General features: G+C 42.6%; 1 protein-coding gene across 3 annotated transcripts in view; it reads left to right on the top strand.

The window, feature by feature from the left end:
* Positions 1–13,879, top strand: part of fndc5b (fibronectin type III domain containing 5b) — a 32,360-nt gene extending 18,481 nt beyond the window's left edge. For all 3 annotated transcript variants that reach the window (XM_050035581.1, XM_050035582.1, XM_050035580.1), the window contains 2 exons: positions 6,616–6,808; positions 7,095–13,879. In XM_050035581.1, coding sequence (XP_049891538.1) covers positions 6,616–6,755 — 140 coding nt within the window. In that variant the 3' untranslated portion in view covers positions 6,756–6,808; positions 7,095–13,879. The remainder of the gene's footprint in view (positions 1–6,615; positions 6,809–7,094) is intronic.
* The last annotated feature ends 4,372 nt before the right edge of the window (positions 13,880–18,251 follow it).

Here is an 18,251-nt window from a genome sequence, read left to right as displayed (position 1 = left end):
AGGGGAGAAGGGTGGCTGGTTGATTCTTATTTTATTTATTTATTTTATTTTGATCCCCCCTATGTTCATCACTCATTGATGCTGTTTTTGAAGTATGAGTAAGTCAATAAGTAATTTATTCCATTGAAATATCAGTGATGTATTATAGAAAAGTGATTTATCTTTTTATAAATGACAAAAGGCACATCTGCCTAATTTTCGCTGTGGTATCGTGATACTACTCAGAACCATGATATTTTCATTGGTATCGTACAGTGGGTCCAATTTTGGTACCATGACAACACTAATCTGGAGGGTTCATCTGCAAAGACTAATGAAAAACTAAACAACGATATTCGGTATTCGGTACTCGGTATTCGGCCAAGCGTTTAATATTATTCGGCTTCGGCTTCGGCCACAAATTTTCATTTTGGTGCATCCCTACCTTGAATTTATCTATTTCTGTATGAAATTGCATGAAAACAGGATTTCGCCGTGCGAATTTCAAAATGTTCTTGGAGGAGAACCCCCCTTGAAATCTTCCTGTTTGTCACAACAGGACATATTACTGGATTTTTTAAGCAGATGACGATACTACCATAGATGGATGAAATCAACCTTGATCTGCGCCGTAAAACAAATATACATCTATGGACATATGTGGGGCTTAGGCCTATAGATATGAATATGTAAACTTACACTCATTTCTTCTGTTTGCCACATGTGCATATGAACTCTTTTAAGGTAAAATAAAAAATAAAAAAAACGTGCCGCCGTGTCGACATATGTTTGTGACCACGTACGCACAAGCAGATATTACGTCACAAGCTAAAATCTCACTCCAGCCCTCTGACCAAAGTTGGCAACCCTGTAGTTATGTTACGACACTTGTTTCACAGCACCTGAGGATAACGGCACCCAACATACCGACACAACACCACTTTATCCTGTTCAAACAATACTCACAGCTTGGAGTCATTTTTATGAAAATCTCCTCTGATTCCTTTGATGGGTGGATATAAGGAATATAAATAACTTACAGGGTAATCAAGGAATGGACACATACTCTGACTTCATGACAGCTTCAGAAGAAGGGTGTCACCACTTGGTGTCGTTCAAAAATTTTCAGTACCGATACCTTGATTTCGATACTGGTTCCTGAACGATGCTTTTTCGATACCAATTAAATAAAATCAATTCTAACAAAAAGAAATGACAAATACGGTACAAATCTTGGGTTTTAATTTTCAGGCTTTTTTCACTCAAAGCAGTTTAAAAAACAATAAAAAAAATAATAAGTATATAAAATAAAAAAAATGTACAAAAGCCAGAATCTCTCAGATTAGATGACTGCTCTACTGCCTGAGCCACTGCCATCCCAGCTAGGGCTGTGACGATATGGATTTTTTTAACCCACCGTAATACAGCTGTAGGAGAGAGGAATAACGAAACGAACAAGTAAAAAACACCCTGAATATGTTTAGAACTACAAATGAACCTTCTTTCAGTGATTTATATTAGACAAAGGCGCTAGAGGGGTCTGAAAAGTCGCTAAATATAGTGACAAAGTCGCTAAGTTGGCAACACTGACCACATACGCATCCCTGCCTCTACATGTGACATTACAGCCAATCACCGGCAGCATATCAGACCTTGATCACTAGGAGTCATGTGACTCCTAGGTACCGAAGCTTGGCACCGAAAGACAAGGCATTTTTCGATACTCATTAGCACCGAAGCAATTCGGTCGGTGCTATAAACCGAACTGCAGGTACCAGCCCTGGAAATTAACCTGACTCCTGTCTGACTGCTGAGCGTGGACACTTCCTGTGTCTGTCCTTTCAAAGTAAAGTCACACATGGTCCAGTCATATAGGTTTGGATTTATTTTGACAAGGTGCAGATCGTTATAGTTTCACGACCAATGAAATCTTGCTGAGTAACGTTCGGTCGACCATTAGCAGGCAGCCCTTAAATTAAGTAATACAAAGAGCATTCCTGATCCATATAGATGGTCTCAGAACAGAGGGTGTTGTGTGTTGTGCAGGTTGTAAAGCCCTTAGAGACAAATTTGTCATTTGTTATTTTGGGCTATTAGCTAACCGTCATCTAATGAAAAGTGGTAGACAGGTGCAAAGAAAAAATAAAACAGATGAAAAGGAAACCTTCTGTTAACAGGTTTGTTGCTATATAAGGATAAATAATAGGATTTAAATTAAGTGTGCGGCCACTAGCAGAGTCACATTTCCATCATCGCAGCAAAACTGTTTGTTCCATCTGTACAGCTGTTTCTCCAAAACTATAACTCTGTGTCTGCTTCTTATTTAAGCCTCGCAGCCATTAGCTCTGTGCTGCACTGTTGTTTTCCTTTTGTGTATCTCAGCACTGTTTCACAGATGCACACAGCTATAAATATTCCTTCCTAACCCACTTCACTGAGTGTAATGAGATGCAAATATGGCTCCAAAACCGTATATGGCATATACAGTAACAGCAAGCGGCCTGCATGTCCCTCGCCAGTTACCCGTGAGAGGACGAGAGGCTGAGATTCAAAGAGAGCTGCAGACGGAGAGGAAAGAGTGAAAACTGAGCAATTTTGAGAGGAGGGAAAAGGAGGGCAGGATGGTGGGAAAGAACTGAGTGTGAAGAAGGTGAATTGTGTTCTTCAGTTTTTAATTGGGCCTGTGGGGCATGCTGGGGGATACTACAGTAAGATATCCCATCCTGCCCTTTGGTTTCACAGTGATCAGATGAGCAGAGGCTGACATAAGCAGAACAGGCGAGACTGAAGCCTGTTTGGGCCAGATTCCTCCTGCCTCCACACGCTCCTCCACCGTCATGAATTATTCCCTCTCTTCTTTCCTGCATGCTTATCTCTCTCTGCATCTGTCTTTCCTCCGCCGTGTTTTTAATCTCTCTGACTGAAGGCGGGCCGCACATGGCTATCTTGTCATCAAGTTCAGATCTCTACCTGAACGATTCACCGTATTCATGTCTGTTTCTCTCACCTCACTTTGATCTGCCTTGTTGACACAAAGGCAGCTGAATGAATAGAGATAGATTACCTGTACACATCATCATCATCATCATCATCATCATCATCATCATCATCATCATCATCACCTGCACCTGTTATTGAAATAAATGTGTTGCTCTTCATATCTCTAAGTGTACTGGGATAGACACCAAAGTCAGACCGATTCAGGGGAAGTGTTAGAACCCAAACACAGGACACAGACTGAGGGATGATGCAGAAGAGGTTTCCATAAAGGATGAGGATATGGGACTGATGGTGAGGTTGGAGCTCGGGGGATTTGCAGGGAGGGATGGAGATGGCTGAGATAAGCTAGTGTGGGGGAAGCGTGGAGAGCAGGCGTAGCTGGGAGACAAGTGAATGCTGATCCTGCAACACAGGTTAGTGACAGAGAAAACACAAGGAAGCAAACACGAGAAATGAACCAGCCTGATGTGTAGCTACTACAGAGGTTGAACAACTACATGAGAGAGCCGGAGCAGATTCACTGAGGGTTGATTAACTGATGCTCTGCTGTGTTGGACACATTTGAACCTGTGACCCTGCCCTTTGTTCAGGAGATTGTTGATCATTTGAAGCCCTCAGGTTCTCCAGATGATACTGTCCCTCCCCGATTTTTTAAGGAGGTTTTCCCCACTGTTGGACCATTTTTTCTCACAGTTATTAATAGCGTTCTGTCCTCTGGAGTGGTCCCTGTTCATTTTAAACATGCCGTTGTGCAACCTGCAAAAAAACCTGGGCTGGATTCTACTGTTTTGGCAAATTTCAGGCCTATCTCTAAATCTTTTCTAGAATCTTAGAGAAGATTGTCTATTCTCAGCTCATGGACTTTTTAAATGAACAGAATACTCTTGAGATTTTCCAATCCGGGTTTAAAACATTGCACAGCACTGAATCAGCGTTTTTAAGAGTTCTTAATGACATCTTTTTAGCTACTGACTGTGGTCACTGTGTTGTCCTTGCACTTTTAGATTTGACTGCAGCATTTGATACAGTGGACCATGGGATCCTGATTGCCCATTTGGAGCAGTGGGTGGGCATCAGTGGCACCGCACTTGAAAGGTTCAGGTCCTACCTGTCACATCAAACCTTCTGTGTCAGCCTTGATGACTCCGTGTCTTCCACTGCTTCCCTCTCATGTGGGGTACCACAGGGCTCTGTGCTTGGCCCTCTTTTATTTTCCCTCTATCTACTCCCACTTGGTTCAGTTCTGAGGAAACATGGTATTTCTTTTAATTGCTATGCGGATGACAGTCAGATCTATGTCCCCCTTAAAAAGTCAGACTCCTACTGTGTTAAGCCATTGCTAGAGTGTTTACATGACATCAAAGCCTGGATGTCTTTAAATTTTCTGAATTTTAATGAAAAAAAGACAGAAGTCATGGTCTTTGGTGGCTCATCTATGACCCCCCTAGTTGATCTGGGTACTTTGGCACAGTATCACAAGCCAATTGTGAACAATCTGGGGGTAAAAGTGGACACAGACCTTAAATTTGACAGCCAGATTTAAGCTGCGGTGAAGTCAAGCTTTTTCCAGTTGAGGCAGCTGGCAAAAATTAAACCAGTCCTTCAGAGACGACACTTGGAAACGGTAATCCATGCCTTTGTGACCACTCGGCTGCATTACTGTAATGCACTTTATATGGGGGTTAGTGGGTCCTCCATTGTTCGTCTTCAACTGGTACAAAGTGCTGCTGCACGTCTTTTAACTGGCACAAGCAAGTATGAGCACATTTCACCTATTTTAACTTCACTCCACTGGCTGCCCGTCCATTTTAGGATTCATTTTAAAGTTCTTTTATTTGCTTTTAAAGCCTTGAATGGCCTTGCCCCACCCTACCTCTCTGAGCTGCTGCACCCCTACACTCCCAGCCGCTCTCTCAGGTCAGCTGACCAGCTGCTCCTGACAGTGCCTAAAGCTAGGCTTAAGCTCAGAGGGGAGCAAGCATTTGCCGCTGCAGCTCCAAAACTGTGGAATGAATTGCTACTGCACATTAGACAGGCCTCCTCACTGTCATTTTAAACCTCTCCTTAAAACCCACCTCTTTTCTTTGGCTTTTGACACCATGTAGTGTGTTGATTTTATGATTTTATGTGTATGTGCATATTTTTTATCTTGTGCGGGCAGTGCATTTTATTTTATTTGATTTTATTTATTTTATCTTATTTTATTTATTTTGTTTGATTTTATCTTATTTTATTACTTTTATCGTATTGTGTATTTCATCGTCTTATTGTGCTTCTATTATTGTGTTTTTATCTTGCTGTGCAGCACTTTGGAAACCTTGTGTTTGTTAAAATCGTGCTATATAAATAAAGTGGATTGGATTGGATTGATGAGGGGCAGGTGCACTTGATGAGCTGATGTGAGACAGCTGAGTATGATGAGCAGAGCTGGGAGCCAGGAGGATAAAGGAGGGAGACCACACCAGCACTCACATTTGACTGTATTTAAAGGTGGACGACTTGTTGCCACTTCTGCCCACCGTACAAAAATAAAGCCAAGATACAGCTGCTGCCATCTTGTGCTGGTCATGTCATGTGGAGCCAGAGGGTGCTTCTTAAAGTCAAGGATCCTTCCTTGGCAGGATGAGTCTTTCCAAGGAAGGATCCTACAGAGGCGAGGCAAGAGTCTTCCTATCATTCAGTGAACACACACTGGAACAGGCTAACGAGTGTCCCCAGGTGTGTGTCATCAACCCTCAGCAGACTGAGGAGGTTTCAGGGTACTGTGATCACTTTGGCACTCTCTGATGTTGTTGTGCTATTTGAACAGATGTAGCAGTATTTTCAGCGTCACGTGACTTTTAGGGAGAATATATTTCTGGATCATACTTATGAGTAGGTGGAGTAATCAATGATGATGTCACACCCCCTTTTTATAGCATCAAATAACTAATTAAAACCAAACTTATAAGAAAGACGAACATTTGCTCAAACATCAGCGTCATAAGAGCTACCTGAAGTCACAGAAACCATGTTTGGGGAGAAAAAAAAATTGATGCTTACTTTGATTTTTTCAGCCCACGTCCCAGCTGCTAACACAAAGTAGGAAGGGTTTATGACCTTCACTGCAGATTGAGATGATTTGGCTTCACTTTTGTTGCCATCTTTATTATACAGTCTGTGGAAAACAGAGAAAACACAGGGAGGGGGGAAACACAAAAAAACACTTTGGAAAATGCATAAGTTATGACACAGCTGTAACAGGAGGTGAAAAAACAAATAAGAACAATAAAGTTGATTATTTTTGTGCCAAGAGATGGAAAGATTGATACACTCTCATGTCTGTGGATTAGATATGAAGCTACAGCTAGCAGGCAATTAGCTTAGCTTGTTAAAAAGACTGGAAACAGGGATGTAGCTAGTCTGACTCTGTCCGAAAGTAAAATAATCTGTCCACCAGCCTTGTAAAGCCCACTACAAACACATTACATCTGTTCCCAGTCTTTATGCTATGCTAAATAAACACTAAAGCCCCCCCAAAGCTCCAGAGTTGCTGCTCCAATTGCTGATCTTGACCTCTGACCTCACCGCAGAGGAGAGAGGAAATAAACCCGTCATTATTCTAACAAATAATTATCATGTCCGTTTGTCTCCCAGGGGTGATCGCCCTGTTTTGTCGTCAGTATGACATCATCAAAGACAACGAGCCCAACAACAACAAGGACAAAGCCAAGAACTCCTCAGAGTGCAGTACTCCAGAGCACCCACAGGGGGGGCTACTGCGCAGCAACGTCTAAGACCAGCCCTGCAGAGCCTTGTGCAATAACCAACTCCTCGAACCTCAGGACAGGTGAGGAACAGGGAGTCTTTACTGACTTCCATCTTATGTCATATCTCATATAAGTATTTAGTATTTGTTATATGTATAAAATATTTCTAGGCCTGTCTTTTCCTTTGCTCCACGTTGTTATTTTGCTTCTGCAGCAACCTAAATTGAAATCTTGAACTAAGTTTCATCTTGTCCTTAATTTTCTGTTTGCTATCTAATTCAGCTCGCTGTGTTTTTTTGTGGTTTTAAAGTAGCTTCAGTTGTGTGTCCTTTGTCTCTTCTCAAGTTCAGTGAATTTCTCTTCCAGATCCTGAGACCAACAGAAAGCCATTCTCAGACACCATCGTACTGAAGAGCTGATAAACCATGACAGAAACTTTTCTCTACACAATGAGGAACTCTTCAAAACCAATGGACACACACGTGAACCTGCAGAATTACAGACTGCAACCAGTCAAACAGGAGCAGGAGAGGACAACATTACTCTTACCTTTGTTGTGACCAAAACTGGACTGCAGCCTACTTTGAGTGGACGGCCAACACAAAGACACAGGACATAAAATGGCCGTCGATCAAAGCACGGGAGGGGACGTCTTTTCCTCTTGACAAGAACTGCTCGATTCATACGTTCTGATTACTCTTCATCAGTGGCATCAAACCAGGAGCAGACCATCAAACATGAATGTCTCAGTATTTTTGTTTCAACTTCAGGTTTGTATCACTGGTCAGAGGTTCAGAGATGACTCGTGGGAACAGCTGGTCCTCTGGGTCCAGGTTATCAGTCAGCACACAACTTAACAAGCTAAGTTCAGTTTTAAACCAAGGACTTTCTCTTTTTCTATCTCCCCATCCACATCCGTCCTTTCTGTCTTTATTACAGCCAGTTGTGTAGCAGCTCATCTCGCCCCGTCTTTCTGTGTCGGTGTCTCTCTAATAAGCACATTGACGTTTGGTGCTCCTCCTATTGTGATTGTTTGAGCCCTCACAATCCCAGTCTTGATTACGATATCATTTTCTTATTGGGTCAGAAATATTGCACGTTGAGTCTTGTCTCCTGCCTCTTTCTCTCTCTGTGTCATCAGCTAAATGATGCGTCTGTTTTTTTCTCCTCTCTGAACTGCAACCTCAACGCCCTTGTCAGTTAGGGGATAAAATGTGACACATTTTTACAGTACACCATATTTTCCTTATATGAGTTGGATGATGCTGTCTGAATGCAGCTGTGATTCAGACAGAGTTCAAGGATCGACTGGGCGATCTCGCACCACAGCGGTGTCTGACTCCAAATCCAAATTTTATTGCAACTTCCAGGTTTGAAATCCAGAAGTTAACTTTAGTGTCCAACTTTGAAAAGACTGGCACGTCTGGAAAATGACAGATTTAGGTTCAAATTGAGGTTTATTGCTCATCACTGCATATTCAGCACCATATGCTATCTGCGGTCTGCAACAGGATGTGCAGGGAATAAGGATGGAGACATGCAGGACATCATTCCTAATGAAATGTATACACTGGGCAAAGTTTGGCTGGGTTTCCGCTCCGGTTTGGCGGGAGACCAGCAGGGATGCCAGGCTGCAGAAGCACACAGATAATCCACTCAGCTGTCTGGCTGTTTTGAAATGTAAACCGTTTCCCCTCAGACGCCTTCTGAAACTATCATTACCCTGCAAACCTGTAATGTATGAGATGGAGAAAAAAATGCATAAAATCCAGGTGTAAATTCACTAAAGATGCAGATTGGATCGCCACAACTACCAGCACTTTGTGGAACATGCAGACTGACAGTACAGCTAGAACTTGCGAGAACTGTGGCGGCATTTTAGGGCAAAAAATATCACGATAACTTCCCCCGTATTGATCAATAACGATATTTATCACAATATATATTTTGATAATGCTGCGAGTTTGAAAAGTATCCTGGAAACCAAATGATTTCCAGCCTTCTGCGGCACTTGTCGTAAAGCTGGGGCAGAGAAGTTTGAGAAGAGTATATCCTACCTGGGAGCTCGTACCTGCAGTCTCGCACTTTAGTTTCTTGAACCCGTCTTTGTCCACGGTGCTCATGGGCATCATGTCTTTGGCTAGAAAGTTTGTCACTGCATCCGTTATATCTCTGCTCCTGTCTGATCGCTTCTTATATGGGGTTACGGCGGCAAAAATGGACACTATTGATTGTTGCCCACAGCAGCAGAAGTGATTGGCCAAGCAAGGTTGAGCAACACTTGTTGGTGGACTTACTGCTGTTTTGGCCTGGATGTTCATGCTCTTAGTGTAGTCGTTGCGATGCCACCTTTTCAGGTGATGGAAAAAGTTGCTCGTCCTGGTTGGCGCCAACCAACGACATATTTTGCAGACAGTCTTTGTACGTGTTTCGTCACCTTTCAACTAGCCAAACCACTTCCAAATTATTATTATGATAATTATGATTAATTATGATTAATCAAGGAAAATCAAAAGTATTTGCAGCCCTAGTTCTGAAGCACACTTGGACATCCACTTATTAAAGGAGAAATCAGCCGAACTCGTAACCTCCCACTTGTTTCGTACCATTTGATGAAGGGTTTTATGTGACGGACCAAAGGACTTCATCAGAATTATCCAGCTACAGATAAAGCTTCATTATCTTCTTCGGGCCTTCCTGTTTAATTATGATTTGTTATCCACATAATTGCAAATATACTGGACCCTCGCCCCTGAATACTGACGCTCACCAGCTGAGTTCACCATGAAGTCAGACAGAAAAACACTGCGAAGCTGAACTCAGCAGACTTACAGCCATATTAGAGATAATGAGTGAATGTCTGAATGCCTCGCTGGTTGAGATGACTGCTAATCAGCACCACACACACACACACACGTATACATACGCACACGCTGGATTTATGTACTGTATTTAAATACTGTGCTGGATGAGACAGACACTACTTCCTCATCTCTATCATCAGTTCTACCAGCACATCAAACCCTCACCCTGCCATCCATTTTTCACCCTCTACCTCTTTTATCAGCCTCCTTCTTTCCTCCTCTATCTTCAGCCACCCTCATCTGCCTTCATTCCTCCATTTATGACTTTCCCCTCACTCTCTATCCCTCTGTCGCAATGCTCTTTCTCTCATACATCACTCCACCCTTCCTGGTTTCTCCCCTTCACCAGTCTTGTCCTCACTTCTCCCCCCCGCCACCCCCCCACCCCCAGCCTCCCTCTCCCCTGTTTCTCATTATATCCACTCTCAGACTCCCGTTAGCCTCCCCTTCTCCCTCTCCGCATCAGCTCTTCTCTCTCTCATTCGGCCCCGGCCCGCTGCCTATCCCTTGCTGCTCTGCTCATTTATCACTTTTTCGTCTCAGGCCGGCCTGGATGGTCACTTTACATGGTAAACAAGTAAGGTGGAATAGACTAGAGGAAGGACGAGAAGTTAAGAGAAGATCAGACAGGAAAGGTAGAGATAAAACAGAAGCACTTTATTTACATTATTAATAAGCACATACCTAAAGGTTGAGTTTTACAAGTGCTTTTAAAAAGGAGCAGGATTCGTCAGACGTAAGGAAACAGCTGATTGTTCAGTAAACTTTCCCCTTGAATAGCAATGTTTCTGTGTGTTACATATAAAGTAAAGGTAAAATTGAAGACAGCTGGCATTCAAACGTGTGCATATTGTTGGCAGACGCCACTGTAGTGATGGCGACTTGTTTACTCCCAGTATGTCTCCAGACATACAAACACAATACAATGTCCAACAAACACCGACTTTCACCCCATTACACCTGCTGGGTCTGTCATGTGACGCCCTGCGGCCCAGAATGACTTTTTTCCATTGACTCACGTGGCAGAAGTGACGTCTGTGTATCAGAGAATACATTTATTGAGCGTCTATCATGATCAAGATATAATGCATTTGGTTTGATTGACATTTTCAATGTCTGGAAAAACTGCACAGTTGAATTATTTTATCCTCATTCGAGATAACAGAACACTAAATTGGACGTTAGCTGGCTCAGCCCACAGAAGTCCGTAGTGCACCTGCTCTATGGGCCGTAGAATGCGAAAGAAGTGACAGTCTCTAAGGCTGCTTTCACACCTGTCCTGTTTGGTTCAATTCAGTTTGTGCAGGTGTGAACACACCAAAACAACTGGACTGAGACCTTCTTGAAGAGGTGGTCTCAGTCCGGTTCCAAAGGAACTCTGGTGCGGTTGGTTTGTGGTGAGAAGGTGTTCCGACCTGGATGTGAAGCAACTGCAGTCACATGACACATTGTTTGGGTTAAACATGAGCATGTTACAGTCCTGGAGGATTATTAATGTGCACCTCCTCCTGTACTGCCTTAATATGCACATTCAGCACATCCAATGCATCAAAACATTGTTTTCTAGTTGGAGCCGCGCCTCGTTTTCAAACTGTATGGTTTGACTAAAATGAACAATGACAGCAATATAGTCCACGATGAGCAGCGCTAAAATCAACCTGCGTAGTTGTCCCTCCATTGTGACATTAGAAAGTGTCACATTTATCTTGCAAGTGTACTCTTCTTCAACGTTTGCTTTACTTCCTGGATTTTCCCCACATGGAAATTCTGACCAATCAAGAGCAGCTTTCTCACACAAGGCATTTGATCTGGTCCTCTTGTAAATGCTGCCGTGAGAACACGAACCAACTCTAGGCAATTATACAACTTTGGAACAACATGAGTCCCTGATTCAGACCAAAGGAGACCACTCTAGGGCTGACAGCAGCCTGATACGTTGGTTGAACTTGAAAAAGACCACCAGATTCACTCACACACCAATCTGTCAAACCATAAGGACGGGTGTAAAACAAATGCACCCAGAAGGAGAAGAGATTAAAAGAATGACTGTGTTGAATGAACAAGTGACTCCAGCGGTGGTCTATTAACTGGAGCTGAAATAAAGACAGCACACAAACAGAAAGAGACTTTTCTGAAGCATCTGATACTTGAAGCAGTGACAGAAGTGGGCTGTAGGATTAAAAAACAAGCACGCCCAATGAAGTAGACACTGGGGGGTTTGAATGTCAAGGTTTTTCAAGGGTAGTGTGGCCGGTCACGTGTGAGTGGGCCTGTTAGGAGCTGGAGTCAGAGTGGTTGTTGTTGCTCCGTCTGCACAGATGGACCAGGTGAAAGCAGGGAAAGATTCCAGTCAGCAAGTGTGTTTCCCCGTCGCTGCTGTTATGTTCAGTCTCTTTCTGTCATGAAGACGAGAACAGGACAACAAAAGATTCTCGTTGTGCAGACGTTGGCATGAAAACACAGATTCTCTCCTCTTCATCCTTGAACTTGATTATTTACAGCGTGTTAAAGTAACTTCTGTTTTTCGACAGAGCTGCTTGTTGGATGGTCACACAGATTTGGAAACGCTTCTTGGCATCAGATTTTTAGGGAGCGGCATGCGACCGTTTCTGTAACTTTCCCAAACATCCTCACACCTGCGTCATGCTGTGATTGGCCAGCTGCAAGTGTCCAGCTGTGATTGGCCAGCTGCGTGGAGGTGACAAATGAGCCGGAGTTTGACCTTCTCTCTCTGTAGCTTTTTTTTTATATATATATATTCCTGACACGACTATTTCTGTCACTTCTCAGTAACAAAGTGCAACACCATGAATGTCTTCCAGGACAGACTCCACCTCTGAGTGGAGCCTTTAGGAAGGTTTCTCCCTACAATACACACACATTTGGATGCAAGTTGTAGTGTACAGTTTCTGCTTTAACCTATACTTTTATGTAACGTTAGTTTGACAGAATCAGGAAGAACCGGTGCAGTTCTCAGCTGCTCCAACAGCAGTTGCAAACTCCAACTTTGGCCTTTATGTATGTTAGCTTAAGGAAAAGGCCAAGGTGAGGAGGAGCATCACCTATGGGAACAGTTAGCAGAGAGTGACATCGAAAGGTCAACAACACTCTCAGGTTTGAACTGGGATTATGAGGCTGGAGCCAGGAGACGCATAAAATGGAAGTCGCTAGCAGGAAACAGCCTAGCTAGCATAGCTATCCAAAGTTAAAGATTGTTGTACCTTGTTCACCTGTCTAAACAATCCAGCTATGCATCAGCTCAAAGGCGTTCGAAATTTAGCAGCTCGACTTTTGACCAAAACAAAATGATCTTCACACATCACACCTAATTTGGTTTCCTTGCACTGGCTAACAGTCTCGTTTAGATTCAACTTTGAAGTGCTTGTAATCACATACAAGACTCTCAATGATCTGGCACCAAAGTACATATTTGACCCTGCCCTAAGTCCCGCCCTCGGACAAAGACTGGCCAGTCATAACGTAGCATCAGGCCGGCTCAGACCAGGGTTTGTCAACACCACAGCTGTGCTCCATTGACTCTAATGCAGTCATTTCATTCAATTTCCTTCATTTTCAGGCTGGTTTTGTGGATTTGGAGCTAAATGTTGTGCCATATATATCATATCATTAATGATACTCGTTACCTGGAGAAGTTGGAAAAAGATATACGTTTCTTCCCTGTTCCAAAACCAAAATCAGACCCTGAAAAGTGTAGGGTTAGCCAGCTAGCTACTGAAGATGTAGCCTACTGAATGTATCCAACTTATTTTTCACGGAAACACAGACGCAAAACAGAACGCAGACAGCTTCCGTTTTTTTGTGCGACACTTCCGGTCCAGCACTCTTACCACTGTGTAAATGGGAATTGCCTTGTTGTTTACCTTGTTGAGTTTAGCTATATATATGTATATATCACATTTTTCACGTCACTATATCACCGTTTAGACTAATCTGATGTTTGTAAAGTCTATAAACACAATGATTGAACAAACATTACTATTTCTGTGTGTGTAATTAATAACATGGTTATCGTAGATTAGCTGGGCTAACTGTTAACCGTTAGCTGTTAGCTGTTAGCTGTTAGCTGTTAGCCGTTAGCGGTGTCTGTAATAACTCAATAACTCAAGAAACGGTTCGTGAAAAAAATATTTTTTCCAGCAGATGTCTTAGTTACAACATGATTGAGCTAACTGGAGTAGTTTCATGTTGTATCCGACAACGGGAGGCTTTTAACAGATGACGTCCTGATGTTAGCTTTGCTGCTAGTGTTAGCTGTCCCTGTCAGCTGCAGCCACTNGCTTCAGCTGCTCAGGTAGAGAGGCTGTGTAGCCCGGTGTGTTTTTTTCGCTGATTCGGTTCTGCAGGTTCTCTGCTGGTACACTGGAGACGGGGATCAAGCAGTTTGTCTCACTCGGGATAGATTGTGCTTTTTTGGTTCATAGTTTTTGATTGACGTGCGATTTATTCGCGTTTAGAGGGAATTATTTTAGCGGCAATTACCGGATAACGGAAACATGGGCACATTTATCTATATAAAATACACAGACTAACTAACTAACTAACTGATTGACTAACATAAACAATTGAAAACTGAAAAAAATTAGATTGCACCGTTAGCTCCGGTAAGGGAAAGCGGGTGACCGGAAGTCACGTGCAAAAACACGGAAGTTAATCACTATTTATTTCTGTGTTTGAAAATAAGGTGGATACAAATGCTGCTTTTGCTTTGTAATGATTATAACAGTGAAACAAAGACCGGCCCTGCTGTACAGGAACCAGTGAAGGGAAGCAGGCAAACTTTGTGATATTCAACCATCTGTGTGTCATCACAGTGTGTGCAGATGAACCTTGTTTGACTGCTCGTCCGGCGGCGGAGGTCCAGGTGCTGGCAGTGGCACGGGGGCGAAGCCAAACCCTGTTCATCTGCACACACTGCGCTAAGACTATATTCAGAGCTTGTTTTTGTTTTGAAGAGCGATTGTCTCATCTGACAACAGTTGGGACAGACAGTAAGCACATCACTCAAAGGATCAGACTGTTCCTTCACTACTGACGTCACGCTCTCTGAAATTAGCCTCTGCATCCTCTTTTGTCTTCATAAATCAGAATAACTTTGTTATTTATCAAAGGAAACAAACAGTGTTGATCGTCTTGACACAAACATGACAAAGTCAACTTTTCTAAATGTATTATTAGAACGCCAGAATCAGAATCTGGTTTATTGCCAGGCAGGTTTTCACATATAGGAAGTAGCTTTGGCGTTTTGCTGCGTAGACAAGAAACATAAATACAGAATAGAAAAGTCTTTTCGGATCATTGAACATTAATCCGATAAAGTGGGAGATAAAAATGTGCTTAATAACTGTAATACTATTGAACATGAAGTGGTAATTTTCCTTTATCGGTCTAATCCAAGCACACACACACACACACACACACACACACACACTCTTAAACGCTCACTCATGCACCAAGTCCATTCTGCGGCTGGCTGCGGTCCAAACTGACACACTGGGGGAAGCAGCAGAAGGCAGGCCTGGCCCAGACAGCTCTGTCTCTGTCTATCTGAGGCTGCGGGAGGCGACTCGACAGCTGCTCAAGGTGAACATCCAATGAGGCATGTGCGAATATGGAGCCTGAGATCGGGGGAGAGACCTGAAGACAGACAGAGAGAGGGGAAGATGAGTCAGAGAATCAGAGGGAATAAAATTGGAAGTGACAGACACACAGAGAGAGAAGATCATTGCACCCGGTGGGATCTGGAGTGTCAAAGCTCCAAGTTCAGTCCAGTATGATGAGATGTGTGAATGTTAACAGAGGTGTTAGTGGGTTGTGGACGAATCTGGACACAGAGGGACGACAAATTTGGATGCTGGGGTTCGTCACTGAAGCAGATATGAAAAGAATAATGATGTATTTGGACGTCGTAACCAGTTACAGGAGAAATCTCATTTACAGGACATGCAATCGCGTCTTTGCGTTGTATCCCTGCAGTTCTGGAAGAAAATCACATTTACTATCATTTATAGGTTTTAGTGAATTAACACCCTGGATTTTTATGTCTCCACGCCAGCGATAGCCATGGCCAGAGGCATTATGTTTTCAGGCTTGTCTGTCCATCCAACCTCATCCCTTTCTTCTGAATGCAATATTTCAAGAACGTGGTGAGGGAATTTCCTCAAATTTGGCACAAACATCCACTTGGATTCAACGATGTACTGATGAGAATGTGGTGGTCAGTTGTCGCTGTTACCTTGCTTCCATCCCGTTCTCGTAAATGCAATATTTCAAGAGGGCCTTGAGGGAATTTCTTCGAATTTGGCACAAATGTTCACTTGAACTTAACCATGAAGTGATAAGATTTTGCTTGTCAAAGGTCACTGCAACCTCGTCCTTCTCATTCTCATGAAGGCTACATTTCAAGAAGGCCTAAAAGGAATTTCTTTAAATTTGGCACAAATATCCTTTTGGACTTAACAAGGAACTGATAAGATTTTGGTTGTCAAAGGTCACTGTGAACTTGTCTGTCTCATTCTTGTGAATGTGATATCTCAAGAAGGCCTTGAGTGATATTTCTTCAAATTTGGCTCAAACGTCCACTTGGACTCAACAATGAACTGATAAGATTTTCGTCATCCAAGGCTGAGGTCACTGTGGCCTTGACCCTTTCCTTCTTATGAATGCAATATCTCAAGAAAGTCTCGTCAAATTTGACCCAAAGGTCCACTTGAAATCAACAATGAACTGATAAGACAAGGTTACTGTGACCTTGATCTTCTCATTCTCATGAACGCTGTCACTGTGGCCCAAACGTCCACTTGGACTTGACAATGAACTGATAAGATTTTGGTTGTCAAAGGTCAAGGTCACTGTGATCTTACATCTGTCTCATTCTTGTGAACGTGATATCTCAAGAAAGCCTTGAAGGAATCTTTCTAAATTTAGCACAAACGTCCACTTGGACTCAGCAATGAACTGATAAGATTTTGCTTGTCAAGGGTCACTGTGACCTCACAACATGCAGTTTTGGCCATAACTCAAGAATTCATCCACAAATTCTGACTTTCACAAGAACAGGATGAAATAATGAAGTGATGACATGTTATAGCCAAACAGTCAAAGGTCGACTTCACTCTGACATCATAATGTTTTGCGCCATAACTCAGGAACAGAAGGTAAGACGTTTGATCAGATGCTGAATTGGTGCCATCTTGAAACTTTGCTGAATGTATAGATCTTCTGTGTTGCCGGGTTTAAGATGTGTGTGGAGTATCCACATTTTAGAATTTGTAGCTTTGCAGCCACATCCCTATTTGAAGCGTTGTCATGGTTACACATGAGTCTGGACAGACATGGATGTACACTGTGCGACCTGACTGGTTTGGCATCCAACCACAAGGCAGTAACTCTAGTTTCAAAGAAGTGCTTGCTTGTCTTTACAATCCCTCCAAAGTAAGATAATTTAACTTGTATGGATGTTTTAGGCCCTCAGTCAGGACATGTAAATCTGTAAGACTTAAAAGAAATGTTGACATAATGATAACCCAGTGGTGCAGTTTGTCCCACTACAACACCATGAGCTTCCCATGACCCCCGGCCTTAAACCAAATTTCTGCTCACCTGATTGTCATGTGCCAACGGACGACTACAAACATGGTTAAAGTCATCCCATTCACCCTGTTTTGCCTGTACTGTAGATGACTGGATGAGTGACTGTTGAGAACCTTAAATAATCACCCTGAGGTCCTGCTCATAGTAAAGAATAGGGCAGTTTACTTATGGCATATATTTGTTCTTGATGTCGAAGCAAATAACCAAGAAGCATGGATTTACAGCAGAATAATGGAGTCAGTGTTTTATGTACAATCATGACGTCTGTGTTTGAACCATTTTGATGTTCATGGGATAAAACCTGTTCATGAGGGCTAGCATGACTCTGCTATCGTTCACACCCATGGTATATATGCTATTTCTATGAAAATATAAATGTCTAATTATGTATTAACACAGGAAAGAAATAAAATATTTTCAATGCACCGTTTATGTGTATGTGTTTATGTTACTGTTTGTTCTGTCATGTGTTGGTGTCATGATGGGAAACCCTTGAAAACAGCATGTAAAAATGATGACAGTTAAAATATGGAACATATTCATGCTAGTGCCAAAAGGATAAGTGGAACCACGTTGGCTTAAGATGAGGTTCAACATTTAGTTTTCACTTTGGAAACAGCAGCTGAATAAACAATCTCACCTAAAGGTTCATTTATTAGCAGTTTTGGAGCTTTTTTGCATATCACATGATCTTCATCAGCTAATCTTCATCATCTTTTAGTCAGCATAAGTTGAGAAGAAAAAAATACTATTCCATTAGAACTGGACAATTTGTCTTCTAATGAAGATCATGTGATATGACTGAAAACCCAAGAACACTTACTAAATGGACCATTTCGCTTAAATGTTGTCTTAATGCTTTTTTTTTTCATAGAAATGTTTGGGTTCTGCACTGTTGGCCCTGTCTCCACCAAACCCTTTCAGTCCAGCACCTGTGGAACCAGCAGTAACCCTTCAGACATGGTACCTAGACCCTCGGTCTGTTCAGACAGTCCTCTTAAATGTGGGCGGGGTTGTTGTCACTCACTGCTCCGTCCAGCACTCGCTG

Source organism: Epinephelus moara, chromosome 22 (assembly GCF_006386435.1).
Source record: "Epinephelus moara isolate mb chromosome 22, YSFRI_EMoa_1.0, whole genome shotgun sequence".
NCBI classification, from domain to species: Eukaryota; Metazoa; Chordata; class Actinopteri; order Perciformes; family Serranidae; genus Epinephelus; species Epinephelus moara.
The sequence above is the reverse complement of the archived record's forward strand: the minus strand, read 5'-3'. Positions and strand labels throughout refer to the sequence as shown.